Genomic DNA, 21,939 nt, shown 5'->3' with positions numbered 1-21,939 from the left:
AAACTGCAAACTCATGATGAACACTAAAATGAGTGCATAAGTCAACTCAAACTAGATTCAATGGGGCATTTTGGTGTTGCACACAAAGGTTAAACAAAACTAAAGCTATGACATGCACACATTACTAGAATTTGAAGAGGTTTAACATAAGCTACAAGCTTGAGAATAGATTACGTCTAACATTGCCACTTTGAGCAAAAACATGTGCAATTCACTTAGAAATAATCATTTGTGACATTTATATTTAAATAATTTGAATCTTGAGTTGACCTTTTTAACCAAGAAGTCTTGCATTTGCTATTCTCATCTCAATACTCTCTTTTTGTTTTGTATGTCAGTTGACACAAATCCCATGGCGCAAGGTGTGGAAAGTGCCTTTTGTCATGACCAGAAATTCACAAAGCACACGTGGCACCATTGGCAACAGGGTAGAGTACATTATCAGTAGATGTGGTTTTCATCACCAGTCAAAGCAGAGCACTGTGACAGATTAGAAGAGATCTACCACAAAAAGGCTGTCTCAAGAGAACACTCATGTCCTTGTGAAAAAGGTGCAGAGTTGCCACAAGCAAATATATGGCACTTTAAATTTAATTAGCTTGGGAGGAGGATAACATATTAGGCTACTGTGCTGCTCTGATGAAAAAAAAGGTTCAGTGACATTAGGTAAAGAGCCAAACAAAACTAGCAGCCAACTACAGGGACAGTCTGGCTATGGGAAAGGTGTGTCTAGCAGCCGGTTCCTCATTCTTTGTACAGCCACATGTGGATATACTTGGACTGGAAAAAAAAATACAGCTATTTTTTCCTGCTTAAGGGAATTACATCAAAGTCAAATTGGCCTACATATCCACAAAAAGACTGTAAGCATATGGGTAGAATCCGTACATGCACACATGACTTGGTAAAGGCATGAAAGTAGCACAGAGCACAACTGCAGTGCAGCGCACACCTTTGACGTGGACTCGGAAAGGTGAACGGGACAAGAAAAAATCCCAGGTGATCCTTAATACCACTGCTCCTCTTCCCCTACTTTGGAGCAGTAAAGTTCACAGCATGTCGCCGAACACCAAGCAGGCATAGAGAGAAAAAAAACCTGACAGAAATGTCACCTCGCCAACACAAAAGCCCTGCCATGCGCCAACAGGAAAGTAGTCCTCACAGTCTTTTCTAGGAAACATTCTCTGTAGCACAGAAGATATCTTTTATATTTAGAACAGCAGCAGCAGTGAACAAATCAGAAATAAATTGTATGAAAAAATGGTTACAGTACAGGATAGTGGGAACATTCACAGTCATTACTGTACCTGAGCAGGAAACATCAGTATAGAAAATTCAACACATCAAATTCATATCATGTGATACAGGGTTTTTTGTCTGGTTTGAGAAAGGTTTTTTGTTTAAGAACAGAACTGTTGTTGATTTAAAAAATAATTTAAATTGATTGAATTCCACTATTTATTTGTCTGGACAACTTTCCAAACGAACTGTACTCTTCATCTTTGTGTGCATGCTGCAAAGCCACCTGAATGGTGTGTTTCATTAAGTGACATTCATTAGGGGACATAGATCCTCTTTTATAACCCTCACAATCAGTCACTAACAAACATGCACAGGTAAAATATAAAGGTGAAAAGGTCCTTGACATCAGAGCTGAAAGCTGAGATCCCTTATCCTTCTGAAATAACTGGCTAACAGGAAAAATATCATAGCAATTCAGACACATAATCTATTGACATTTAATTTTTTTGTTTTTTTTTTGTTTTCCTTCTTCCATTATTGCTGGTTAATGTCACAAGTTTGGAATAATGATATATTTTGTCCGGCAAAGAAGTCTGGAGAAGAATGGTACCGTAGATCAAACAAGAATCCTTAGATTATGTAGATATATACATATCTCTGTATTGGCATCATTATTTTGAATAACGGTGGAATATTCACTTTAATAATACACTAAGGCTGTGTACATGGTGACCCTACCTGACTGTCTCTGTAATTCACATCCTTGTTATTAGTTAGAACATACAGCTGAAAAAACACAAGGTGGAACAGTTTTGCTCATAACCTCATGTTACCACCTCATCTCCTTAACTACCAGACCATTGAATTGTGCTGGAAGGTAAAATATAGTGAGAAAGGTAGGTCTGGAGGAAGAAAAAAATTGATCACGTTGACTCACAATTTTGCCTCATGGCACTAAATCTTCTGGAGCATTGATCGGAGATAGCTCCTTTAACAGATACCGATGGTGTTTGATTGGATAATAGTGTTCTCATAAATCGTGGTAATGATTTCTCTGGAAACTGAAATTGTAATCCAATAGACATCATTAAGCTTCTTTTAATTGTGCTCCTCCCGAGGGAGGTGGGCCTAGACCAAAGATAAAGCCAAATGATCTTATTCTTAATATAGTTTTGTCCTTTTAAATGGTTTGGGGATGAACAGCATTCAGCAATTTATGTAAATGTCTAAAAAGTATTTCTGTTACAGTCACAAACAAGTTAAAGTGCTGCACACATCTTACGGATGTTGTCCTCGTTAAGCCAATTTCCATTGTAAAGATATACAATATAAGTTAAACGTAACTCTGGAAATGTCTATATATAAGATTTATAGACAAGAGACAATGGGGAAAAGGGTTATCTTTGAAATTCCATTAAAGAGATTCATAAAGATAATATATATAACTACACTATATGCCACATCTCGGGTAATCTATTTTTGCACACCAGTCATTACGGGAATCCTTGGCAGCAAATCGAGAGAAACACAAGTGCGAGGTGCTGACAGAAAGCAGATCCATAATGTCATCTCTCCTTTTCATATTTCCATCACAACTATGTAATTATGATTGGATTCCTCCGCAGTTTCTCGGCAGAGGTGGTAATATGAGGTGCCTCATTTTGATGGCCATGTTGGAGGTCAGAGGAAAGACAGTCTGCAGGCCTGACCTTAGCTGAGCAATATAGTCAAACACACCCACACCACAACTGCTACACCACGGCACAGAGCCAGTACACTTTTCTTTGCTCACACCTATCCGCCTCTTTGCATTACGCAGTTTATTTAACATACAGGGCTTAGAAGCCAGTTCGCTATAGGCTTCCGCCTCATTTTATCAGAAATAGATGGAGACAGTGAGAAGTCAGTGCCAAGAGGGCTCTAACACACAGGCCATGTTTGCTATCCCACACTCTACTATCCCACACACCTCTTTGGCCAAATGCAGGCAAACTCCTGGGATGGTTGCTACATTTTTAATGAAAGCACAGTGTTTGATCTGCCAATGTTTATCTTCTTTGATGTTAAGTGACACAGCAGAGAGCAGCCAGCTCTCAATGTAGTCCAACATGAGGACAGATTAATTCATTATCCTTTAACAAGGGAGGCATGTGGTTGAGGAGTTCATCCTGGAGGTCTGATCATCTGTAACAGCCTCGAGAACCAATACCTGCTATAAAAGCGCTCTGCCTCTTGGTCTCTGCACCATGACCTCTTTGGGGAAAAGCATAGGAGATAGAATGCATAGGGGGATACGTGAAGCAAGAAAATCTTAATTGCATTCTGTTTCGCAAGTCTGGTATTGTGTAGAGCTAACTCCTCTAAGCACTTTGTATCTCAAACTCCCCTCATTACCTACCTAGATCTCGTCCTTTCATTTGTGTTTTTATTAGACACTGGGTGAATAGGGAATAAACTGAAACTCTTGTCAAACTAAAGAGACAACAAACAGGCAAGTATTTCCAGGACACTACTGTATCTAATGACTACAACAGATCCATATCGGGCCCAGTGTCCCAAGAGAGCACGCAAATAACAAATATGGAGCCAGTGCATAATTACTCCCACCACTGGAGTTACGCAGGCACGTGTCTGCTGATTTCATGCCACTGCACAACTGTGTAGGTGTGCATTAGCCATGTTTCTCCACGTATCTTAATCCTCAACAGTCCCTTAAGGAGTTTTTCACTAGTCTTACATGCTCGTATGGATTTTAGACTGCTTACTACATATCGGCAACCTTGTTATCTACACTCTCCGAATTGGTTTTGGAACCATTTTTTTATAATCTGCATGTCAGAGAGTAGTTAGTTTAGTTGACCTTTGGTGCCTTCTTCTTGCTGTTCATCCATTTAGCTTAGGGGTGTCACTAGCAAGATCTGCACACCAGTCCACTAAAATGAGCAATCTTTATAATATAATGTTTTTTTTTTGTATGGGTCACCAACAGTAAATAAGCTGTCAGTGGGATAAAGTGGGTGTCAAATCATATGAATAGACAGAGGGGGGAATGGACGCTTAAGGGCCCAGTGAGTTCCAACACTGACATGGTTTAAAAGAGCTTAATTATAATAAGCTGGAGCATGGAGCAAGTGTTTGGTGGCTTGGGGGGAAACTCTGAGACAGTGACAACAGTCCAGCGCGAGCTACATGAATTGGAGATTGCTCTGTGAAGGGGCCAACATCAGATATGCATTAGTGGAACAGGAAGGGTTTTCAGCGGTAGCCGGCAGACTTCATGAAAAAGAAATGATGCCTGCCTCGCAAATATATTACACATAATGTCTTTTCCTTTGTAGAAGTCATCAAGCTTCATAACGCTTTATCCATTAGGAGAACAAGAATGCTTACAGTGTTATTTCATTACGTTTTACAAATGCGAGTTATGCTTTATGAAAACGATAAATCCCACCATAGATCTGTATGTCCCGACATCATTTGTTAATCACATTATTGTTAATTAATGATGCAATTCTTTTTAGCTAATGGTTGACAGTGTGTATTGACTCAAATGAGGGAACGAAATTGGAAAAGGAACTTGAGAGTAGAGTGACGCACTTTAATCACTGCACTGTGAAGAAAAGCCACAGGGAGGAAAACAACAAAAAATATATAAATAAATGCAAAATATATCGATAGTGTTATATCCTTGTGAACTGGTTTACAAGAAAATATTGGAATTACAGTCAGAATGATTTATAATCTATTGTTCAGGCTAAGGCTGTTTAACTCCCTGCCCCTATGAATATTAACACACTCGCTCACACACTCTCGCTGTTTCTCCTTCTCACTCACACATACACACACACACACATGTAAATGCATAACACACTAGCAGAGCTCCCTGTCTAATTTTTCATGAAGATAGCTGTTTTTATGCTAATCTGACAGCTGCATTCATTTTCAGGCTTTCTCACAGGCATTTATTTCCCAATCACATACTCATTCGCTCACAATCACACACACATGTACACACTTTCTCTCGCTTTCGTACATTTTTATGTCCTGGCAGAAATAAATTGAAACAGTATCCTAATGAAAGTTTTTAATTGGGAAGAAAAAGGCCCTTATTTGATCGATACAATTGTGACAGCTCTGAAATAGTGAAGCGCTGGATGGTTGGCAAAGCATCAAAACCTGAGACTGTGGCTTTATACATGAACATGCTCCCACTTTTATTAGAGCACTTCCTTCATTAGTCGAGAAAGACTTATTTCCAACCATCAATTTGACTAGGTCACTTGCATAATGCCGCAAGGCTCCTTCTCAGTGAATAGCTAGGTAATTAGATCCATTCTTCCGTCTACCAGGTCATGTTCAAACCTTTCATACGGCTGCTAAAGACAACGAGGTAATGCAGCGAGACAGGAAATAGCTGGTTTGGAGGTCATGAGAAGGGCATAATTGGGCCAGTCAGTCAATAATGCTGCCGGCTGCGTCTGCCTTTGAGGCTGCTAATGAAGCGCGAGAGACGGGGAGGTGCCCGTTTGGCATGCTGGGTTACCTGGGCACTGGGGACATGACTGCAAAATTCGCTAGCATTGACTCTCATCTCTTCCCTCTAGAGGTAAGACAGGCAGTGGCAGTAAAACTGAGTAATTGTGCAGCATTATGAGGAAAGCGGCACCAGTACCTGCCTCCCTAATTTCCGCTGAATTTTCCCATACTCATGAATTGACATGAGTGTACTTAAGCCCTCAGACGGGGCTGAGAGCTGTTCAAGAGTGATGTGTTGCTCAGTGCTTTGCAAAGTCATTACTCAGCACAATAAAACACTCCAGACTGACGGTGCTCTGTGCACACGGCATGGATGCCGGCTTCGCTGTGTTAATAATGTTTTTTGTGTTGACAGTCAGTGGTTCACACCTGGTGCACGCTTGTAAAGGGGAATGCACTATTAATGTCTTTTATTTGTTCTATCCTTTTTTTATTCTCTCTAGCGGGAACAACGTACATATTTGGGCGAGATGGTGGACTGATCACATACACGTGGCCGCCAAATGACCGTCCCAGCACGAGGGCAGACCGGCTAGCCATTGGCTTCAGCACACACCTGAAAGATGCTGTCCTGGTGAGGGTGGATAGCTCCTCTGGTCTCGGAGACTTCTTGAAGCTCCACATCGTAAGTCAAGAACCCGTTTAATAACATGCACGTCATTGCAGCTGATCAAATTATACACCGTACACTGTATATGCACTTGTAATGAACATGCATTATATGTACATTTTCAAAATCAGCTTCTTAATATGACAGTTATGGTGAGAGGCCATAAACACAGAACAGAGATAAACATATTAAGTGAGAACATATTAGAACAAGACAATACACAACAAAAACCCTAAACCAAAAAAACAAACACACAAACAAAACAAATACTATTAATAGAACAGAAGACATTGTACTAATAACAAAAGAGGTTACATTAAGGCCAGGCAGTTATTGCTGCTAGGGTCGATGGTACGGGACACGAGTGGGTGTGTGTGTGGGAGCGTATGATTGAGTGTGTGCATCAACAAGATAAGGGGAAAATGGAGAAATAAAGAAAAGGAAAGCAAGAAGGAAGTTTGAGGAGTGAAGTGTTATTAAATTACAGACTGATAAAGAAGAGGGAATTACAGGGACGTAAGACTAGGTAGATAAATAAAGGAGGGAGGGAGAGACAGAAAATGTAAGACAAAAGAGGTCAAAACTAAAACTGCTTTTCTCACTGATTTAAAGTGGCTCAGTTATGAAAAAATGATGTCACATAGCATTCAGAAATAAGAAAATTATATAACATTTGAATCAGAATCTCATGACAGTGGATGGGTTGTTACTGTCAAATTTGATTAAACCACACCCATACAGTCCTGATAAAGCAAATTAAAAATTTCAACACTCTTAACAGATAATATCTAAAGATGTCTTTGTAACTTTGTTGCCTATTTAGTCGTGAATACTTAATATTATAGAGAAATAATTGAGATTTTAGTTTTCAGGATCTTTAATGGTGATGGGGGTGGCAACTGTCTTGAGTTCTATAACTGCAAAAGAAGGAAGAATTCATGATTTAATGTTAAGTTCAACATGCATCACCAGTAACAGTACGTCAATGTTGCGTGTTGGTAAAAAGGAGCCCATGCTTGCTCTCCTCCCCATCACGTTATGGCTGCTGTGTGTGTGTGTGTGTGTGTGTGTGTGTGCGCAGCAAGACCTGGAAAAATGGTGTGGTGATAAGGGCTAGTTCCATACAGTGCATCTTTGACCTGAACATAATTCTTCTGGCTACCACATGACCTTCCCTTCGCTAGCACCCACTTACTGACAGCAACACTCATTAGCAGGGGAAGGGTGGCCGCTGTTGGGGCTGCTGGCCAAAGTGAAACACATTGGATATATCATTTTACTTTTTTAAATAATCTCTGATGAAAATAATAACCTTGCGGAACCCTTATTCTTATATTGAAGTGAGGCTGCATGTTATCTGTACATCCACAGGTTTATTTATCCTGAGTTAACACTATTTTTCATGCTGGAGGCTTTTTGCTTGTAAATCCAGTGTTTTCTTATTTTGTAAAGACAGAATCTCGGTGTCCTCTTGCGCACACAGAGCAGCAACTTTTGGAGGTAAAACGATAATAACAAACGCTCTGTGCAGAGAAAGTACTGGAAGGTGCTCAATCTGAGGACAGGCAGGATGGACATCTATCTAAAACATGATGCACCATTAATAACAAGTCAAGTACAACGCCAAACTAAGTGATAATCAACCTGTATGTGTTTAGCCTGTATGTTTTTTTTTACAGTTTTGAGCAGCGCTTGTTGCAGGTTTAAATATTCTAAATTGTATGGATAATACTGTTTATTCTTTAAGCTATAGAAATGTGTTGTATTGTTTATTCTAAACATTAATACTGTACCCGTGTGCATGTACGCCCCCCTTGATGCAATACATTCCTACGCACATGACAACCCTGATACTGGCCAAGAGCATACAGGAACATTGCACACACATACTGTAGAAACATACACACACAGACACACACACAGGAAAGCTACGGACCAGAGACCAGCACACAAACATGTAATTGGTCTTGAAGTTTGCCTCAACCCCAGCTGCCCACACACTGAGATTCATACATACAGTAAGCACACAGTGACATAAACAGGCCTGTCCTGAGGACACATAGCAGCCATGATGTTGTTCTTATGAGACACTTCCGTACTCGTTCTGCGTGGAATTGCTTTTTTGCCACATTTTTTTCCCCTGATCTTCAGGGCCAAGTGATTTTTGACCCTTAGTTTCAACTAAGGTAATGAGGTTATTCAAAAGGATACAACCTTTTTAATGCACACCATTCATTACCAAATGCCACCCAGGGATGGAAAAAAAGATGTTCAAAAGAACATGAATTGGAACATGGATGAAAAACAGATATGCTCATTCAGATGTGCAAATGCTCCAGTGTGACCCTCTGCAGCTTTCTGGGCTCCAGTCCACCTGCATGAAACACCTGAACAGGGATAAAACTGGTGATATTTCCTTTATAGACTATTTTCATGTGAGTGATGAAAATTTTCTTCTCCAACAATTTGCATAGACAGGGCTCCTTTTAAATTAAATGGCACATCAGGGCTTTGCCAGGTAGCTCATTCAAATGCAGTACTGAATTAATATACATACAAATTTGTTCACTTGCTTGTACAACACACGCTTGCTAACTCATTTCTGAACGTTTCACACACTTTTGCAGGTCATTTAAATATCATGTAGTCAATTCCCATCCAGTCCCTCGTGACCAGAGGTAAAAGTGCAGTCACGGTAAAAAAAAAAATTGCTTTGCGGCTGGTGCACTGCACACAAACTGGCAAGGTGTAGCGTGTGAACAACTTGCAAGATACATATGAGTGCCACGCATTAGCCTACAAAACTTGAGCTAATACACAAAGAGAAGACGCCGGTCATATCTTAGTGGAAACATCTCTAAGAAGTAGCAGCCTGTATGCCAGCTTCACTGTGGACTAGTGATGGCTTTTTGAGGTTAGAGACCTGAGCTGCACAGACGGGAGAGGGGAGAGAGTCTCACATGATATAACAAGCCAGAGAGATCGCGCAGCTTACAGGAGATGCTTGCGTAGCCTTGTTGATGAAATGTGAAGCATTCCATTGACATTTTACAGGGAGAAAATGTTGATAAGGCATGTTCTTACAGCAGGGGCAGTGGGTTGTGAGAATCCCCTCTCCTCTCGCATCAGCAGTCACTCTGAATGCTTCCCCTTATTTATTTATTTCTGCACATTAATCTGGGGGCTTTGTGAAATGTTGCATTTCATTAGAAAATGAGAGAAGCGTGAGAGAAAAGGAGGTTCGAAGAGAAGGAGAAGAGGCAAGAACGAGGGGCACAGAGGTCATGCTCCTTATTTTTGTTCTTGTAGTTAATAAAGATGAGCAACGAGGCTCTTAAATACACAAATAACTCAGGATGGAAGTGTATTATCAAATTTCAAAAGTGTTTTTTAAACACGTAAAATGATGTCTGACGATGTATGTAGCGTGACCTGCTGTATTTCAGGTATAATTGATCATAACATTTAATTGTCATAAGGGATATTTTCTAAGCTTTGTGATGGAGTCAAATGGAAGAATAGCAGAAAATTAAATCACAATATATTATGAAATTGAAATACTTACAAACCCTCTAGATATGTGTTTCACGCTTCTGTCTTCTCCTTATTAATTACACTGGAAAGGACGTGTTTTACAGCACTCCATTAAACACAATGAGCTGTGCAAAATTGCCACTTTGATGCGTTTCTTATGCAAGAATAGCAGCACTCAGCCAGTCACCTGCAAAAACCTTATCTGGTTGAACTGTACCCTTAGTGGCTCACGCTGTAATACAAAATAATCTTATAATATAATGACTCTTTGGCCCAATTTGCTATGACATTCTATTGGAAGCAAGTTAGTTTCACCCACCTTGGCCAAATTGTTTTATTTTCTATAGTCAACTAAGCATAAGCAGTAGATGAGTGTGACAGACTGATTGATGAATGGCCATTATTTATTATGTAGAAGGCAATTTTGGACTTGTTATTTCTTTCAGAGATGCATATATTCCCAAACAATGTATTATGAGGCTCATTCCCAACGGTATTCCCCCCCCCATTCCTTTCAGTTACCTCAGCTCTGAGCAGAAATATCTTAGGAGGAGTGTATCTTCAGCTGTATGAGATGGGATTAGACCAGATTTCAGTATTTACCCCCCTCCTTCTCCATCCTCTACGACCCCCCCCCTAATCTCCTGCTCCCATTTCATGATGACAGGAAACCCAGCGGGGCTTGAAGGACGCCATTTCAGCTCACACTCTCAAGAGGGAATTTTTCTGAGTAATATGTGGACTATGATTTAAATGCACCTCAAAGGAATTGTGATCCTTCCCCCGCCTCCCCTTTCTATTGCAGATAAAGACAATGACTGTGAAGTCAGTGAACCATCAAATGTACGACAATCACTTTCCTCAGGCTCATTACTGTAGCGCACATGGAAGGAGGACTAGATTCATAATAATGCCTCTACCCTTCCTCCAATTATGATGATTCTCCACAATCCCTTTCACTTTTTCAAAGGTGAAGCATATTCATGAGGCTACTTGGACAAGTATCCCATGTGGATGTAAGATTTTTCTGTACATGATAGTATGCCCTGGCAAAAAATCTACATAATCTATATATAATTAATTGCACTGTAGCTGAAAGTCAAATCCAGGGAAATTTACAATGACATTATGCAAAACGGGGTATTATGGATGTAATGATCCATGTTCTTTGCAGCAGGATAATCCATACAGAAGAACTGGAACAAAGTTCATAAGATGTGGCTGTGTGGTACCTTCTGTGTTAAACATCCTGATATGTTTCAGTTCACCACAGAATATTAAAGTAGAGGTAGATATTTTTTTTTTCTTTGATGCTGTTAAGGTATTTTATCCCCCACAAAGGAAGTATCATTTATTTTTCCGCACAAACAAGGGCGGGTGTCTGTTATTGGAAATCCATCTGTACATTTTTAGGAAGCCATTTACTCAGTGAAATGGAGGGTTTGCAGTTGTTTTCTTCTTTTTTTTTTCTTGTCAATGAGCAGCGGTGACGGTGACTATCAGAGGCTCTCCTCAGTCTCAGGCAAGGCCCCCAGGGGCCCACTGAGCTTGTTGTGTGCTGGTACTCAATCTCTGTGTGGGAGTTGGGGACTATTCCAAGCACTTTCTTCTTTCCCTTCTTCTAATTGCATGCATCCCTTTAAAAAAAAACAAGCAATGAAGGCACTGTGGCTAAGACAGCGACACTGTGAAGTTAATGTATTCCATAGAGCAGAGGGGATGGTGGAGAAATAATGACTTCTCTGGTGGAGCATTGCTCCCCTCGGTCCTCCTTTAGCTGACTACCAGAAAGGGGGTTCTTCTTCTGATGGAAGACACCTTTAATTGCAGTTTCAACTCCTGCTCTATACCCTATTAATCATGTAAAATGGCTTGAGAAGAGAGACTACCAGGCCCACTGTCTGAATATCTCCATTTTCGAGTAAGAAAATGTCATCTTTTATGTGTTTTTGCAGTTCACCTAACTGCTGGAGTTACGATTATGCACAATCGCGTGCTTCATTAAGTGAATACTGTACAGTGTGATTTGATCCTACAGGTGAGATTGTTACCTGGGAGAGGTGCTGCAGGTCTCAGGAGAGAACCATTGTCACGCTATCCCCCATACTCCTATTAAAACACCTGCCCAGGGAAGGGATCTTATTCTCATCCACTACTCCTGTTAAGGTCTCAGACCCAGTAATTACCTCTCATGCTCGCTTTGCAGACAGTCATAGAACAGACCTGCATGCAATACCCCCAGGATTTATTGGTATACAACTTTCCAGTGTTTATTGCTAAGTCAAGGCCCATCAATCAATTTTTAAAAAACCTAGACTAACTGACAGATGCCATATTACTGTTAAAATGCAATATGTATATGTACTATAAATGGAAAAGAAATGCAGCTGGTGTTAACTTATACGGGGGCGCAGATTAAGTGTTAGTGATTTGTGATTACATCTTCAACTGAACTACTGTTGTGTTTGCACAGTTGTCACCTCACAGTTTTGAAACCCACTTTTTCTCCACATTACTTTATCAGTTGTTGCTATGGTAACAATGACAGTATAGGACTGGGATTGTGTTTTTAGTAATGTTGATGATATGCATTTTAAGTAGAATCAGAACTAAAGAGAGTGTGTTATTTCCAATTTAAAATTGCAATATCACATCTGCATTGAAATTTGCTCAAAACTGAGTCCTGTGTGTGAAACTGTTGGAAGAGAGTGGGAGAAAATAAAAGCCGGACCAAGTAGAGATCCTGGTTGCTGGCTCAGTGCCACGCTGCCACAACGGCAAAAAGATCAAAACTAAAGTATTCAAACTTAAAAAAAGGAGCACACTGCTGCAACTTTACATGAAATATGAAATGCCTAACAAAAAAAAAAAAAGCTGAGCTGAAGAATTTTGGTATTAAAGAAACAGTGTCCAAACACAGATTTGTTCCCCATGACATTATTCATCATTGAACTGTCACGCTCTAATGAACAGAGGGTAGAAGTAAACACATCCATCTCACAAGTGATTTGACTTTCCGTGGTTTGTGCTGACACAAGTCACTCTTACTTCTGGCGTTTCTCCCCAGCTCACTGGGATGATAACTTAAGACAGCTGGAGCAGGCAACCTTCTCCACTTTCGTCAAAAGGTCTAAAAGCAACAGAGCATGTAATTTGAGGAGCATCAGTAGAATGCTATGGATGGGACAGTGCACAAGTGTATATTTTTCTACTGTTTTTTGTAGTTTTGCTCAGAATTTCATTTATGAAGAATTGTAATATATGGGGGGTATATACTCCTTTTCTGGGATCAATTAATCAAAGATGAATACCAGTAATCATAGCTACATTTATGTGAACAATGCATATCAACAAACCTCCCCACTCTAGCCAGCGCCGCCACATTTAAATTCACGACCAGATGCCATTTCCCTCTTTCCCTGCTCTCCCCTCGTTTCACTGAGTGTCAGTGATACCAGAACTGCCATTTGCTAGTCAGTATGTTTGCCAGTTTGCAGGGCAGTATGTGGCAAAGCTAAGCTAATGGCACTGTAATGGTGAGTTAATAGCTGACCATGATGGGAAGATAGCAGTGAAAGCAACGGATGGGGGAGTTTCGTTGACCTCATTTAGTCCCTCTGTGTTGATTCTGTTACACATATATGAACACGGAGGAGGCAGCAACAAGACAGGATAATACTCCTCAACTCCTTCGCCACATGTTCCCCATATGCAACATACAGAATTTGAGCTTGTTTAAGTGGCGTTGAATAGTAGTAATAGTACGGTAATGGCACTGGTAAATATAGCATTGATTTTATGTCAGCGGTGACTGATAGTGGCAAAAAAAGCCCATATGTGAGAGTGAATGGCCTCCTATCTCTTTTAGTCATAGACAGGGCAGCCACTCGGCTCGGATGATGTACCTGACCTCAAAGAATCAAATCTCATCATCTCCATATTGAGAAGGGACAGCGCTAGAATCACCATTACTCATCTTTCAATTCCAATCATTTCTCAATTTGTTCAAGCTCTTTGCCACTACAAAGCCAAGTGGTCCATGAAGAGGAATGAGCGTGTGTGTGTTTGTGTGTGAGAGAGAGAGGGAGTGAGAGAGAAGAAGACGTGTGTGTATGTGTATTTGAGAGTGCAGGACAATAATGTGTCTTCACTTTTATTAGTGTAACAAATCACAGTGAGTACAGCTTGTCATTCTCAAAGCTGTACATCAATACATTATGGGCTTGCCTCATACAGAGCAATATTGCCATGGCTAACATGGGGTAAATTTGATTTCATCGTCAATGTTACACAGTCAGGCATGTTCGCTTTTTTCCTATGTTACAAGGTTAAGAGAATTGACATTCTATTTGTTATTACAGTTCAAAGGATGAATTGAGTTTGTATTTGCTCAGTTTGGACATGTTCCTGTAAAATAATCCATCTTATTTTATACCCAGCCCATTCACATTTTAAGCATTATTTAATCTTATGTGGTCATTTGATTTCAGATATTGAAAGTCATATCTCGGTATGTCTGTGCGTAAGGGATTTGTGTGCATTTGGGACTGGAGCAGCGCAGCATGGAGTCACCATAGTTGTTGACTTTTGACACAGCTGCCCCAGCCTTCAGGGTGGGATAAAAATAGTCTCACTCTTTCTCGCTCCATTGCAGTAAGCTGAAGTACAGTGTCCCCCAACTAAGACACATGGAGCACATTTTCTCTAGAATCACGCTGTACAATATTATCTTGTCCTTTTTCTCAATATTACTCTTTTCTTTTCTCCAAGTCAAGTTTCCACAAAAAGAGAACAAAATATGACAAGATAACATTGCAGGGTGAATATTAAGGAATAAAGGATAAATAACTCAAATTAAAATGAGTTTTTGCTAAGAAATCAGTATATCTCCTTAATGTTTGTTTTACTTGTGCAGTTATTCGTGTCAAACTTCAAATAGAAATAAAAAGGCCAATGTTGTTGCAGTGAGGTGCCTCCTATATTAGTGCAGAGGCATACATTTTTTTTTAAGTGCAAACCTGTCCTGACACCAAGTGGTTTGTGGAGTGCCATTTTGAAGCCTCAAGTTTGGCATTATGGCCGTCGCCATGTTGGTGTTCTCCAGCCAGCAGTGGTGACGTACTGTGAATTGAGCTGCGTTTCTTGGCTGCGCTTGGTTTTGACTCATCCATCGCAGGAAACAAAGGCGGCTGGCCTGGTCACACTTGTTCTTGTATTAGAGATAAACAGTACGCTAAAATATGTTTCTGAAAGTTTTAGCTGAGAAGCCATCGAGACCATAAACTCATTAGAAAACTGTTTACTGAGGTAATAAATCAAGTGAGAAGTTGGGTAATTTTTACATTAGACTCCATACTATCAAACCTATTTTTAGTTTAGTTTGCTAGCTTCCATTTTCCGAGTAACATTAATGTTCAGAGAAAATACTAAATTTAATTCCAGCTTGACTTTAACACTAAAATGTTTCCTGAAAAACCCAACATAAAGCTTTTATCCAATCATATACTTAATGCATGTTTTTTCTGTACTTTAACACATGCACATTAACTGTATGTCAAGTTCGCCTGCTGGTGTTTACCAGGGTCGAGCACAGAGCAAAGTCAATTTAGACCAAGCCAAGTCTGAAATTACTTATACAATTACTTACACATATCCCTGGCAAAGAAAAATATTCCAGGGCTGCTTCTCAGCTAATTATTCTATAATTGTTGTTGGTGCCCCGTTGTTGATGGCTTCCACGGGTGCTTTGTGTGGGGCTGTATGAAATATTAAACAGACGGCTTGCCTTGTTCTGGTCAACTTAATTACCTTTTTCACTGCTGCACTGCTCTCATCTCCAGCCCCTTGTGCTTTCCATCGAAGCCTGTTTAAAATATAACACACATACAAGCATGCTGTTTTTAATTATGTGCTGCCATGGAAGCATTTTGTAGCGTGCCACAGTGGGCGAATTGGTGTATGCCGTTGGTGGTCTAGCTCAGTTAACTTTATTCCCTCATTTATCTGATTATCTTATTTCCTGTATTTCACTTTCCCTTTGTTTTATTTTATGGAGGAGACCCTATGTATCTTCCAGGAACAAGAAAATGGTGCTCTTTTGTTACAGTCTGCTTTCACCAAAAAACCACACAGACTCATAAAACATTAAGAGTAAATGAGCAGCAGGAAGCTACAGATTGAGCGTCAAGACATAGGCTATCGTATGGACATATGGAAATCGGCACAACTGAAACCAATCTTGACTGGGGTTGGTGAGGTGGGGAACTGTATCCGCTTTTAAAATGTCTCTTGGCTTCTGGGAGAGCAACCACATTGTCAGCAGAAACACTCAGCCGCCTCTTGTCCCCTGTTTATGAATAATGGATTTAGTGACCCTCCCTACTGTATATCCTCCATAGTTACCAGTCAATATTACTCAGGTCCAACTGAGGAACACAGAGATTTTAACTCCAATTATACACTGAACAGCACTTGACATTCAAGTTAAATATTGCAAGACTCCTGTGTATTTTCTTCATTGTTATTGCTCTTAGGGCAGACTGTCTGGCCAGTGTCTTGTCTCTCAGCTATAAGGGAGTTGCATTGCTGCCAAGCACTCTAACAGAGCCTCTGGTCATAGATAGCTTATTCCACAGACTCATCAAAGGAATACGCTGTGTGTGTATGTTTGTGTGCCCATGTGCATAAAAAAAATATTTCTCTGCCTCTCTGCTATAATAAGAGCTGTGCAGTGGAGGCCAGCAGTGCTGCCTTTGCAAGAGCAAACAGTCCATGACGTGTCAGCAGCCTACATGTGCAGGGCACCTCATACAAGGAGATCAAACAGACAGGCACATGTTGTTCCTTTGTCCTGTTCTATCCCTCAGGTAAGCACATGAGGGGGGAAGAGCACCCCTGGATCTGTGGCCTCATTTTGCTCAGTTTATCAACCATGCAGCGCACTTTATCTCAGCAGAGAAGAGAGATGTTGTAGGGAGAAGGTTGAGTTTTGTTTATGTTGCAGTAAATGTTGCACCATAGAAGAGGTGTTAAACTTTATGGCTCATTCTTCAGGTCCTCTAAGTAGTTGGTATGAGTGATGGTTTGGTTTGCTTTTCCCAGAAGGGCGAAGCAAACACCTTGACAACAGTAATTAAAAGTGCATGTGAGGCCTAATTCATTTTCTTCTCTTCGTCTCCTCCCTTCACTTGGCCTAATAAATCAGTTATGCTTGAAGTATCTGCTTCTCCTTAACTCTTTAATTCACCAGTGCATTTTGTGAAATAGCCTTGTGTCTGACAGGAGCTGCTATAAAAGATGTAGAAAATTGTTGTGGGAATTCTCTGTCTCTGTTGGATCCCGACTGAGCTTAACACTCCAAGTCAAAGTTTTAATCTGCCTTCACCACTGAAGCATTATAATGTCTGATCAAGTATAAAGCCAAAACATCTACAGTGCATACTCTCTGTCTAAGGGTTACTATAGGTTATGCAGGTATTGCAAATCGTAAGCCCAACTTTGGATTTCCTAACCTCGGGGGAAATTAAGAGACATGTTAGCAAAAAAACCTCCTAAAATTAAAATATTTTTAATATGTGGATAGTTTAAGATTGGATAAAATCGAATGGGTTAGACATGTTACAAAGTGCTGTCTCACTGTCCTAAGCCTAAAACGCCCCCCCGTAATCACGATCATGTCCCTCTATGCCTACTTTTTCACCCTGGTAGTATTTTTTGAGGCAATTACAGGCCAGAAAGCTGCTGTTATTCATATGAAATGTAACTACTATTGAGCGCCAGTGTCGCCCACCACCCTCTTTTAATCAATAGCAACACAAATCGATGGTCAGCCAGTCAGCTAGTCTGTGTGTTTTTTAATTCATAAACATTCACTCCATAAACTTGCAAACATTGGTCGTCACAGCCATTATTATGGTATTTCCAAGCTGGAAGTAATTGTATAATCATTACCACTTCATGAAATCTTAATAGATGCTGTGGATAAGAGACAAAGTAATGGCATGAGCCAGGACTCCATCAGTAGTAAAACAGATGTTAGAGAAAAGTTTTTGTGTCTGTTCAGACATTTTTATTGTTTGCAGTTGTCCGTTATGTCTGTGGATGTTTGTTAGTTGAATAATTTTGGTGTCAGTCTGTAAATGAAAGTTTACGCGAGACGTAAGATTTTACATGTGACTAATGACCACATCACAAACTACAATAAAGAAATATGAATGTTGTGAATGTGAATGGCAGCAGGAGCAGTCCAACAGGCATCACAGTTCAAGATCTGGTAGTGGATAAACACTTATTTCATCTTGTAAGACATGCAAACATCAAATTATTCTTATCAACAATTTTAGCTACGCAACTGCGTAGGTGAACATCAACACGTAATTGCATGTAACAAAAGACGAGGGTTGACATTTTGTTAAAGGTGGAACATGACAGAAAGGCCTGATAACTCAGCCCCACTGGGGACTTCCTTGCACGCCCTGGGAAGAGGAAAAGGCGGTTGCAGGGGGAGAGAAGCGACAGTGAACTACTCACCCACCAGGCTTTATCAGCCTGTCGTATTATTTCACCACAAAGAACCACAGAGGGCATATCTCGCGCCCATCTCCCTGATAAGGTCTGCTGCCACAAACAAAAATAAAAGACAAAAAAGGAGGGTGCGAGAGAACAAAATGACAAAGCAGAGCAAGGCTCCCTCAATATGTTGGCCTTTTATTACCTTTCCCTTGAAGATGACTGATAAAAACCCAAAGACAATGAAGGAGGGAAAGACAGAAGATAAGTTGGAGGAAAGAGAAAGGATGAAACTGAAAAGATAAAGAGTGAGGATTGTGTAAGGACCCAAACATTTCATTAAAGAAAGAGCCTGGTGTTGGCACAGTGGGATGAGGAGGATAAGATGAAATGAGGGAGGTGGTAGGATTAACTCTGGCAAAGGACACAAGCATACATGCACATGAGTTCCTATCCGTCCTACTTGTATATGCTGTTTCTGTGTTTTCTGTGTATTGGGAAAACTACTGACAGGTTGTCAGGTAAAGCCTGGTCTTCAGAACCTTTGTGACCATTTGTTGCTGCCTCTGTGGCCCTCAGACACTCAGATTTATGTATCATTATGTGTGTCCTCCACACTGTTGGAAGTTATTCCGTATGTATGACTTTTCTACTTTATATCTTTTTTTTAGGAGATTGCCAGGCATGCGTGATATCAGTCTGTGCAGAAACCCGGCGTGGGTGGGCAGTGCATGTCACTGGTCCGATCACATGACTTTTTCATTTGCTTTTGTTCAAGTGTATGAATCTGTATGTTGCAGTCAACAGCAAGAGTGACAAGAAGATTAAAAAAATAAAAGAGTTCAGTTCTTACCTCCTTGAGCTCTGTGCTCCACTAGGCGGAGTTGCAGGCCAGCATGGGCAAAAGAGGTCCAGACAGTTCTAATGCACAACATTTATCATCATGGCAGTAGTGCTTGCCACCCTGGCCCGATCACTCCCCCCGTTATAAACCACAATTCCGGAAGAACGCAGAGTCAGCAATGGCCTGCGATCAGATCAGTAGCATATGGCGAGAATTGCGTTGGCCCAATTTTTATGACATATTGTTGGCCCGTTTTGATTCACACTGTACTAAGGAGACACACAGTATGGAATGACTTTACTACACTTTACAGGCTAGTGTTTTTTTTTTATACCATGTTTTCCATTCTGATAATGGGCACTTGTTTAAGTTTTAGATAGACTACAATTACAGGACAGACCTTCAGTAAAGCCTGGCTAGGTCTATAAGGATTTGCAGTAAGCCATTTCAGTCCCCATGAAATCTTGATTTATTTGTGGTGGTTCTGTTGAGGATGGTGGGCAGCCGCTCGTATGCTGCCCGCCAGCACTGAGGACCATGAATTTTCAGTAGACACCTAGAAATCAGAGTTATAGTTGGCTGTGAAGGACAGATCCCATGGCAGGGTGCGCATGCATGTGTGGAGTGAACACGTGTGTGTGTGCCCTTGTGTGTGTTAGTGAGTGAATTGTTCAATAAACTCATCACAGGCCTCATAAAGAAAGCTGACATTTACAGCAAAGCGCAAAAGGTCAAGGAGTTGGGCTTGATGTGATCATGATGGAGGAAAGGCTGTTTTACCCCAGCCGCCCTAAGAAATTAATAGAAGTGCAAGAGAGAGAGAAAAAAAATGGAAAGGGAGAAAAGAAAACAACAGAAAATAAGCAGAAGATTAACCAGAGGAAAAAATGACATTTCAGTTTTAAAAATGTGAGGGATAAATATTAGCCTCAGGCAGATGAAAAACTTCACATACAGATAGAATACAGATCTTTAGTGATCACTTAGACTGATGATTTATAATGCATCCAAACAGTAGCTGATAGGGCCAATGTGGACAGACAGTCTGATAATGTAGATCTAATTAAAACTCCCAGAGTGGGACCAGAGCGTATGTCTCTGCCGACCCACACACACCGGGCACAGCCATGTCCTCATTAGCACCAACAATGTCACCGGGCCTGGCTAACACACAAGCTTTAAAATGTGGTAGAGAGCAAAAAGTGCCCTAGCTCTGTGTGTATCCTGCTGCTTTGAAACTATCCTGATTTCTAAAACCGAGGCCCGACTGCTAACGTGAGCTGCGTCTAGAGACAAAATTAATGAAGACAGTAACATAGAGGGGAGGGAGCCATCAGGCTTCAGTCTTTGAAAGAGCCCCAGTTCTGTGTTTGGGGACTGAAAGTGTTGCCAGATTGGCAGTTGAACCTTATGGGCTTCTCATACCTTTGATGAAACACTGAAACTGGTGAGGAAAAGCTGACAGGCACACTCCCTTTGGCCAAATTCTGTCTTTTTTTCTATGTCTCTGTTGTCTGACTTTGTCAGATCTGTGAATTTTTGTGTTTGTGTGTGTAAGAATGAGAGAGAAAGAGAGTAAAAAAGGACGAGAGAGATAGAGAGACACTACATGTGTCTATGTGCCTGCTCCTGTGTGTGTTCTGGGTGAGCAGTCATCTGATGAACTGCCTTGCCACAGGCTGAGGGTTGTGCACGCCCCAGCCAGTGAGACCCTGTTGATGTTGTGTTGGTTAACAATGCTCTCCCCGAGTACCACAACTCACAGAGCAGCAGTAAGAGGTTGGCAGACCCTAATGGAAACGTCATCTTCCAGATAAAAGATGGCCCGGCTTTGATGAGAGGGGGAGTTATGGGAGGTGTATAATAAAAGAACCATTTCCAATCGGTTCCGAAGCCAATTTAAGAGCGCTGAATGAAGACAGACGCTGTCATAGACAAACTGAAAGGCCGACAGTCACTCATAGCAGTTCTCCTGTTTGTCAAGTAGAGGGCCCTTTCAGTACACCGCTCCATACTCCTTCCTTGAATGGGATAGGCCATCACTCAAACCCAAAGCTTGATTTGGGAATCAAAAGTCTAGTGTGCACTTTCATTTATTGTTCCTGCAGGTTTTCAGTCAAACTCAGCTGTGATGCTGCACCCATGCTGTGAATGTTTTCTGACTCATGTCGTGCTTATAGAAAATAATGCACTCTGTTCATGTTTTTTCTAACCCAGGTGGTACCACTTACAGTGAGAGTATAGTGACAATTGGTTGAAAAAGTGTGCAATGCTCAGAATTATAAAATGTCCTGTAAATGGAGAAATAATTTCACTGCATCAACTGTGTTCTGCGTTCCAAACACTGAGTGTGTTGATTGTGTGGTCATCATGGCCAAAAAGCTATAATTTAGTGCTTTTTGAAACATCAGGTGTTATCATTGGAACCTGCACCAAATTCCAAATGGTTCTGAGCATTTTTTACCACCAATAACTCACTCAATGTTGGCGAAAACAGCTCTGTACTTGTATGGTAAATGTTGGCTTTAATCAAAGAATGAGGGAGAAGCACGGGCATTACAATAGAGGAAACCACAAAGTGGTGTTCTAGGACAAATAAGCAAACCTTATGTGTGGGGAGTGAATAAAGCACATTTTGACCTGCTGAAATCAGCACCTGGACAGG

At 40.8% G+C, this 21,939-nt stretch overlaps 1 protein-coding gene across 25 annotated transcripts in view; it reads left to right on the top strand.

Annotated features, from left to right (window-relative positions):
• LOC127375151 (neurexin-1a) overlaps positions 1 to 21,939 on the top strand; it is a 240,738-nt gene that overhangs the window by 149,511 nt on the left and 69,288 nt on the right. For all 25 annotated transcript variants that reach the window (XM_051421146.1, XM_051421137.1, XM_051421201.1 and 22 more), the window contains one exon: positions 6,222 to 6,403. In XM_051421146.1, coding sequence (XP_051277106.1) covers positions 6,222 to 6,403 — 182 coding nt within the window. The remainder of the gene's footprint in view (positions 1 to 6,221; positions 6,404 to 21,939) is intronic.

Source organism: Dicentrarchus labrax, unplaced genomic scaffold (assembly GCF_905237075.1).
Source record: "Dicentrarchus labrax unplaced genomic scaffold, dlabrax2021, whole genome shotgun sequence".
NCBI lineage: Eukaryota > Metazoa > Chordata > Actinopteri > Moronidae > Dicentrarchus > Dicentrarchus labrax.
This window is presented reverse-complemented; position numbering and strand designations above follow the sequence as displayed.